General features: G+C 33.0%; 1 protein-coding gene across 3 annotated transcripts; it reads right to left on the minus strand.

Annotated features, from left to right (window-relative positions):
• Nucleotides 1-1,153: 1,153 nt before the first annotated feature.
• LOC113873609 (NAP1-related protein 2-like) lies at nt 1,154-7,592 on the minus strand. 3 transcript variants are annotated; one of them, XM_027511814.1, is made up of 10 exons: nt 7,328-7,592; nt 6,952-7,074; nt 6,781-6,831; nt 6,279-6,350; nt 6,023-6,136; nt 5,871-5,932; nt 2,828-2,888; nt 2,633-2,689; nt 2,460-2,495; nt 1,154-1,627 (listed from the first exon to the last, which is right to left on the minus strand). In XM_027511814.1, the coding sequence occupies exons 1-10, from the start codon at nt 7,448-7,450 to the stop codon at nt 1,550-1,552; spliced, it is 777 nt and encodes a 258-aa protein (XP_027367615.1). In that variant the 5' UTR covers nt 7,451-7,592; the 3' UTR covers nt 1,154-1,549. The 3 variants fall into 3 exon arrangements, with proteins under 3 accessions (XP_027367615.1, XP_027367622.1, XP_027367630.1); XM_027511821.1 differs by having other exon boundaries at nt 1,236-1,627; nt 2,451-2,495; nt 7,328-7,552; XM_027511829.1 differs by lacking the exon at nt 2,460-2,495 and having other exon boundaries at nt 1,236-1,627; nt 7,328-7,552.
• Between the last annotated feature and the right edge of the window lie 1,195 nt (nt 7,593-8,787).

The following is an 8,787-nucleotide window of genomic DNA, read 5'->3' on the forward strand; positions in this document are numbered from 1 at the left end:
TTGATTATATCTGCTGTAAATAAGATAGAGTTGAAATGATTTTTCCTCTCTAGTTCACAATAGCTTATTAAGAACTTGATGATGACCCTCTTTCTTATAAACAAGATGATTGAAGAAGTGATTAAGTAGAGAAAATAAACTTTATTTTTATATGTATTATGTGTTTAAGTTTTTTTTTTCTTATTATGTATAGTATTTAAATGATTAGAAAAAATATAAAAGGTTTATAATAATTTATGATGCATTGTGGACATAATGCCTTAGGAATTATGATTATAATTCTTTTTTTATTTTATCTGTAAACTCCCAATAAGAGTTAGGATACCAATTGAAAATAAAAAAAACTATTGTAAAATAAGAATGACTAAGAATTAAAATACGTCTACAAAATAATATTATATAATTTTACAAGAGTGAAATTTTTTATTTAAAAAATAGAAGAATTAATTTTATAACCTTATAATAACTTGAATTTTAAAAGCCTCAACCTATTTATAAATATTTGCCAAAAGTATTTTATATGATGAGTAAAATAGTTAATCATTATTTATCCATCTAAATTAGAATCGAATGCTTGAGACACAATAAAGAGTGACTCATTAATATTCATAATATGTTATAATTAATTAATTATGCTCTACCTTAACATTAATTTCTCCGATTTCTCCCTTCTTATATTTTCATCCACTTGAGTGAGATTTTCACAAGAAAGATGCAAAATAACATAGTTTAAAGTCTACGTAAATATATACTGTAATCAAGGTTTATTATATTATTTCAAGGATTAAAGTAAAAATTTACCCCTAAAATAAGTCTAATTATCTCTGATAATCAGATCATGCAATTGCGTTCAAGCGCAAGTTATGACACATAAAAGTTAATCTTATTCATTACTAAGATTCTTTTTTAGTAAACTTTCAAAAATTCTTTATAGAAGAAAAAATTAATACAATAAATAAATAAAATTGTTGTAACAAGTTACTTGAAAAAAAATTTCATTTACCTTCTCTCAAATTTTGAGGCATAACTTAATTTTAATTTATAAAAAATATTTTATTCATTTTTTATACTCATTTTTTTTCTTCTACAAAAACTTCTCTACAAAATCACCGTGTGTAGAAAATGATAGTAAGATTCATCCCAACACTCACTGGTAAAGAAAATCGATTAGATAGCATTGGAATAGTATTTGAATATCTGCTTGGCAGATCATTGCTCACTTCAGTCACTTGTAATCCTGCACGCTAATACGAAACAGCTATACACTAAATACTGCAATTTTACTATGTAGTTCCACAACAAAGGGTCAAGAAATAAAACCGATATAACATTAGTATCTAAAAAAAGTGCACTAGGGATGAAACCAGAAATAACTTCATAGGACAATAAATAGATCATCGTCAGAGAGAGAACCATTAACTGGCCTAGGTAGCTCCACCAGCTGATATGGGTTGATAACCAGAAAAGGTGGCCGTGGTCATCATCCCCTAAAGCCCACTTAGATACTCCTACAACCCAGAAAAAGGGTATATACCACCATTATCCATTTTCACTTCCCCTCCTCCTCACCCTCATCATCGTCATCATCTTGGTCATCGTCGTCCTCAGAGTCATCCTCATCCTTTCCCTACCAATACGGAAAACATGCAGTTTATAATAAACCACAAATATCTGTACATGATATTTAAAAAGTAATAAAGTTATTAATTATATTTGAAAAGCCCAATACACCTAATTGAGAAAAACAGCAAGCTTAGTAACTTAGTAAAGCAACAGTTTAATTTTGCCTTTGAGATCTGCCCTTTTTCTCCATGTAATGTCACATTGCACCAGATAGATTAATGAAAAAGAGAGATGCTGTACGCATAATTTGAGTGTAAACTCGAGGGAAATCTGCCTAGCCAACACTCCATAGTAGTGAATCTCAGGCAATGAAGTGCCAACAATTGCTAAAAAGATAATTAACTAAAATAAGTGTAATTTCACTTGCATATGCATGTTAAGGTAAATGAGCATAATCAGACGATAATAATAGGATCAAGTGCCTTCTCAAAGAAAGTGTGAGTAGCGTCTTTTGATTTTCAAATTTTTTTTGGTAATACTGACTTTCAAATTTGGTAGTCTGAATGACATTGATTGATCCATGCAGCCACTGGGTAAGGATTTGGTTGTTTTTGCATTTATTTAGCTTCAGAAGTGAAAAATTAAAGCATTCAGCTCAGCATCTATCCATGAAATTTGCCTCTTTTTACCGTTGAACTTTTGGCTTCTTTTAGTTTAAAACCATCTAACCAAATAACCCAAAACACACAAAAACAACTCACTAACTGAACTTTGTAGTTCACAGTACATATTGAGGATATAGCAGAACTGTAAAATGCCAGAGAAGTATAAAAGCAAAACTCTACAAGATTTGCTAATTATCTAAGCTTGTTTGAAAAAAATGGAACTTCAAATACCTCGTCATCAGCTTCATCCTCTTCATCAGGCTCTTCCTGTTCCGATTTAAAATTATCATTAAGAGACACAAGGAAAGAGACAACGATGAGAGTAAACTAACTGATGTACAACGTAGAAGCTAAATTGTCATTCAAGGAAGAGAATGGGATATCAGAAGTGAAAGTTAACTTACATTGTTGAAATAAGTAAGTGGATTTGGCCATAAATCATCCTTGATTAATTCTGCAACCTGCAATTTAAAGATAAATATTACAGGAGGTATTTGCAGAAAACACAAAGTAAAGGAAGTCATTTATTGTGTAATAGAGAGATGGAAAATCGGCAGCAGGATTGCACGCCTAATTTTACATAACCAGAACAAATATACCTCATCATGAATGTCATCCATATCATCTTTTTGCTCGGTGTCATTAAACCAACTGAAGAAACTGCATACATTGGCAAGAGAAAACCAATATTATTTATCCATTCTACAAAGTGTCACAAAAGGAGTTTTGATAATTTTCAAATGAAAGATATTAATTGACAATTGACTATGGAGAATGAACTGTAAAAGAAAGTGTGCATTATTTATTCATACATTGTGGACTACACATCATTTGTAAATTTAGAATATAACAAGTTCAAACAAGGAAGAATCATACGTTACAGAATTGCCAACTAATTGAACTTATTAACAGATATTAAATAAAACAAAATAAGTAAGAAAAAACATCCAAACACAACTATTCAGAAAGCAAAGTCCATTAAGTTTTCCTAGGTACAGAAAATGCTTTACAAGTAGGAAAATAGTATGAACTATAAAAGAAAATTCTGCTGGTTGATATGGTATTAAAATTGGTTTTGTATGCACTATATAGTTCCCATCTGATTTTAGTTGATGATTCAATAATCTTCTATAATGCTAATGGAATGCAATTGTGTCAGACATATTTCTGAGCTTCTCTGAAGGGACCAGCAGTAAACAAGCTAACTCAAGCAACTAAAATATACACCCCTGATATGTAGGACTGCTTTAGCTCATACCATAGTAATCAATCCTGGATAGCGGGACAAAGCAGCCAACTCCAAAAACGCTATAATGGGATAGTGGATAGTGAGATGATCACTATTCTAAAGTTTAAAATATACCTAATATTACTTAAGCTACACGGATATATATGCTGAAAAATATAAAATTAATGCACAAATTAAAGACATGCATAATTAAGGATTAAAAGTGAAAGTTTGAGAACATAACACAATCAAATGTCAATAACAACAAAATAAAGGAACCAACACAGGTAGTTCCCTGACTGATTAGGGGAAGCAGTCATTGCTTCTGTATTAGACCTTTAAGTTTGGAACAAAACAGAGAAGGAAATAAATAATAAACAGAAGGGAAATAAAAAACAGATTGTTCAGTCACCAAAAAATGTTTCGGTCATGTCAAAAACTTCATCAGCGATGAACTTGACGACCAGAAAAGACGAAGATGAAGATGGCCAGAATAGTTTGGGTCACATCAAAACATGTTGCCAGATATAAAGAAGACCGATGATGAAGATGACAAGCAGTTGGTCAGAAATGCTGACTCTCAATGTTGCACTAGAGAAGCAAGAGGAACCGAAAGTATGTCGCACCAGAGAAGCAAGAGAAACAGAAAGGGTGGAAATGTTAGGGCTCAACAAGGAAGAAGATATCAAAAATGTAAAAGGGAGCTGAAATCTGGGGATTGCCCCCCTTAAAAGTCGCCCAACATTCAGAAAGGGGGGGTAAAGTAGGAATTTGACCTAGGAAATAAAATAGCTGCCACAATGACCGTGATTTGCTCTGGTCTTGGCCGCAATCTGAAGAGCGACAACTGCTACATTGAAACGTGACGCAATGACGACGGGATAGCGGCACCCTAATGCTCTTCTCTGCACCTCTGCAATAGCAGTTGCTATTGACTACTATGAATCAATCATATAGGAATGGGAAGCAGGAAGTTAGGTTAGCAACTATGCCAGGTATATAAAGATAACAGGCTTCTGGCTGTAGGGGAAAAGCTGTTATCTTCAGTCAGGAAGTTTATTAATCACTGTTTTGCACTCTTACACCAAGTCTAGCTTCATGTTACTTTGTCCATTATGCTCACTACTCAGACATCCATAGCGTTGTTATCAGTACCACATGAATTGCGATATGATTTATGCAATTCAAGATGTTACAGAGTGAAAGCAATACAAATAGTGCAGCATATTGTTTTAGTTCCTGAATTGCACTATGAATCACGAGTATCACATCTAAAACAGGCAAATTGCACCAGAAAGCTCAGTTCTATGATTGACTTGTCTAATCAAGAGTATCTTCAGTCAACTGGGTCATGTCCAATAAATGGGCCGGGTCATGCACATCCTAGTTCTTAAAAGCCCTAAAAGATCCTTTTTTAGGAAAAAAAAATGTTGAAAAGAGAGGTTAACCCCCATCTGTCTCAGCATATTGAGAGCAAGAAGCTTCAATTTGTTTTTCTCTTGTCTGCCTCCTCCAACAATACATGTGCTGTCTCCTTGTTTCAGTTTGGTCTCAGTTGAGACAAGAAATTCCTAGAGGCTTCTCACTTATCAGCAAAACATTTACACCTGAATTTACTTGAGGAGAGATATTAAACCCAATACAATTTAAGGTTGTTCCAGGAGATCTTTCCCTTACAGTTTATGAATTTATCATCCCAAAGATCTAAATGAAATTTGCAATAAGATGTATGGTGCCTAATAGTCCTCAAATAGTAAAATAATCCAAGTTTTCAAGTGAAATGTTACACAACATTCTTCCTTAGTGCAATAGAGCGGAAGAATCAGAAGTTCACTGATATTTTTGAGTGCTCAAACGAGGCAGCAGATATTACGTTTCAATCTCCAAAAGCAAAAAAATACCTAGTTTAATAAAGTTAGGCTCAACTTAAGAATGGCGGAAAACAACATCCAACATGATCATGATTGATTTGGGTGGGGATAGGGAACAGACAGCAAGAGCTTCTAGCTATCTCTGGTTCATATGCAACAATAAGAATAGGGAAGTCTTTCAAGATCAGATGTGACATGAACATGAATTGGCTTGCATTCCACATCTCCAACAGACATCTGGCATGAATTACTTAGGTATCAGTGACATGGTTTGGTCACTCTTCTATAAGAGTATATTTTGAAAGGTAATCTATTTTTCTTTTACCTTTCCTATGGCTTTGACCATTAAGAAAGGGGCGGAGGTATGGGAGAGCAAAGTTTACCCAACTGGTCCAAGAACAATAGCAAGACTTAATATACAAAACTGGTAAAGGGAATATTCATTATTATTGAATACGATTGTTAAATAGTGCATGCATGAAAAATGCTTTTTTGTTTTCAATATCTTTTGTAAAAACACTTTGAACATATTTAGGCACCAACCTGACATCAGTAGGAGCCCTCTTGTTCCCTTTCTTTTCATGATTAACTCCATTGGGTATGCCCTTCATGTTTAAGGATTATGTTTTAAGAAATAAGGAAATCAAAAACTTTAAAAATTGACAGGACAACAAAAGTTATATTCATAACCTCACCTTGCCTTCTTTCCATTTAATGGGTGTAGCAGTAACCTTTGTTGTTCCTTCTTCAAGGAAGGTATAAGTCTTAACAAGCTTTGTATCCTCAAAATAGGGATTGGGATTGAAATTCTAAACAAAAAATAATTTCAACACTGATTATTTTTCAATTAACTAAACAGTCAAAGTGAGACATAATTTTCAAAACCAACAAGTGATTTGCAAAAGCATTTCAATAAAGTATGCACCAAGGGAAAGAGGAAAACAAACTTACAAAGGTGATTGAGTAGCCTGATTTGACATCTTTATAATCTTCAACTTCAAGAGAACTCAAATACTTAAATATCTACAAAAAAGGAGTCAGTAGTGAATTAGAATTACACATCTGGTATCTGTAAAACAACAATAATTGAAGTACCTCCATGAAACCTTCAAAATAAGATCCCAAGGAATTATAAAGAAGAAAAACGGAAAAGTAAAGACATGGCATGGATAAACAATTCAAATATAATTCTTGTAGAGCTAAGTGATTATGCAAGTATGAGTCGATTTAGTATCACACTACTCCACAGACAGCCATCACTAAATCTGCTTTGTTTTAACTTTCCAAAAGGCATATTTTCATAAGTATCAATTTGAAGCATATGAATCTTGTTAAATTAAGATCACCCAAACCAGACGACAATGCTTTAGAAGCACATATTGTGCCTAAAAAACTCAAATAAGCTGAAAACAAGCTGATCCAATTTTACTGCATGTCACAAAAGAGGCCAAACCTTCTGATCTTCTTCGTTCAAAAGATCACCAAGAGCAGGATGACTCAAAAACTGCACAAGCAAAACAAATAAAGTAACCAAGGCATTCCCAATATCATATCAATAATAATTTCACAACTCTAGAATACAATTAACAGCAAAAATACACACACACATAAATAATAAACTCACAGCAGTTAACCAGAAATCAGGAATACGCTTGATAATATCGTTCCGCTTATCATAAACTGGCTTCCGTATCTCATTGTACTTCTGTTCAATTTCGAGGACTTTGTCGCTGGCCTCCTCGTTGATCTAAAATAAGTCCAATCCAAATAAATATAAACATAAAAACAAAATGAAGCATATACAGAAGGTCAATTAAACCACATTCCAAAAACACATACAGATAATTAAATGTAACTAATCACACTGAATGCGCTCAATTAGGAGGCTCCAGGAGCATTATCTAAGAAGAGTCACCTTACACGAGGTATATACGAAGGTTGAATTTGGCGAAATTGAAAAAGGAACACAAGGTAGAAGGAGAGTAGATGAAATTGGATACCTTTTCGAGCTCGTCTTGGATCTCCTGCAACTTCTCGATGGAGAGAACGAGTTCTCCGTCGACATCATCCACATTCTCGCCTTTGTCAGAAACTTTCAACTTCTTGCTCTTGTCGGCCACCATTTTCTCCTGGCTCGTGCTTAGAAGCAGCCCCGGCTTCTTGCGTAAAACCCTAGCACACCCTTGTTCGAGCGAGTCGGGGGAAGTGTACTAACTCAATTGTTAGGGTTTTGGGGGGTTTATATGTGTCGTTCGTCACTCAACTGATTTTGCGGGCCTCTCCCAACAAATCAACTACAGCATGACATCTGTCCATTTAGGGGTAAATTCGTCATTTCGAATTAAAATCACTTGCTTAAAAGCGGGTAAAGTTGAAGGTATTTACTATGTAATATTATGTGCCAGAGGAATGTTAGTATTTAGCAATACTTTTTTTTAAGCATCTTTTCTGTTATTAGTTTATTTTTCGGAAAGATAAAATAATTAATTTGTGAAATAAATAATTTAAATTGTAAAAAAAAAACCATTATAAATAATGTGTTGAAAAATATTTTCAAAAAAATGTTACTAGTTGTGTTTTGTTAAGAATTGAGCTACACTTTCTTGACTTTTTATTGATTGCGTAAAAAGTTTATTGAAAGAGGTAAATTTATTTTGATAATTTTATGTTTTAGAAGTTAGTCTTTAATTATTAGTTGAGTGTGTGTATTTGATCATAGGTCATACATATTAAAGAAGAATCATACCGACTGCCAATTTGAGTGGGCCGTGTACGTTCGAACTGAGTAGGATACACCAGATGGGTGAAACCCGTTAACCACACAAGCCTGCAAAAAAAGATAGCCGTTATTTTACTTCGCATCCCCACACCTTACTTTTACAATAATATGCAATTATGATGATTATGTCATGTGGAGTTTAACGGGCATTTTTGTGTCTTGTTTGTGACCTATTCGCACCTGAAGCCTTGCTTAACGTATATCTCATGTCTCCAGTATGAACCGATTCCACATTTTGTTATTGTATTAAAATGCATGTTGAATTCAATATTAAAGTATCTTTATAGGTACTTCTACTATTCTTTTTTTGCTAAAATATCCAATATGCAATCCCGACAAACGACTCAAAAATCAAGCTGGTGAGCCTCACTCCAAATTATTGAATTTTGATATTATTGTAATTTTAGTCAATTATAATTTGAATTTATTTTTAAAATTTGTAAATAACATATTAATAGGGTTGATGTATTTTAATTCAAATGCAAATGATTTATTTTAATATTTTTCTTAATTTTAAAAGTCTTGTTTTTTAAAATTGGTTATGTTTAATAAGATAAAAATACTATGAATAATAAAAAACAACTACATTCTTTTTAGTTTATTTAAATGTATAAATTTTAGTTAAATTTAAAAATACTCCTACAATACGTAAGATTCTTAATTTCATATTCTTTAATCCAT

This window comes from Abrus precatorius, unplaced genomic scaffold (genome assembly GCF_003935025.1).
Source record: "Abrus precatorius isolate BTA unplaced genomic scaffold, Abrus_2018 Scaffold10, whole genome shotgun sequence".
NCBI lineage: Eukaryota > Viridiplantae > Streptophyta > Magnoliopsida > Fabales > Fabaceae > Abrus > Abrus precatorius.

What these genes read in the sequence shown, in the direction of transcription:
- LOC113873609 (XM_027511821.1), bottom strand. Translation starts at nt 7,450, where the DNA reads ATGGTGGCCGACAAGAGCAAGAAGTTGAAAGTTTCTGACAAAGGCGAG. An exon ending in TGAACGAAGAAGATCAGAAG is followed by an intron (nt 6,351 to 6,780) that starts GTTTGGCCTCTT and finishes CCTTTTTTGTAG; the next exon opens with ATATTTAAGTATTTGAGTTC. An exon ending in CACTTACTTATTTCAACAAT is followed by an intron (nt 2,496 to 2,632) that starts GTAAGTTAACTT and finishes AAATCGGAACAG; the next exon opens with GAAGAGCCTGATGAAGAGGA.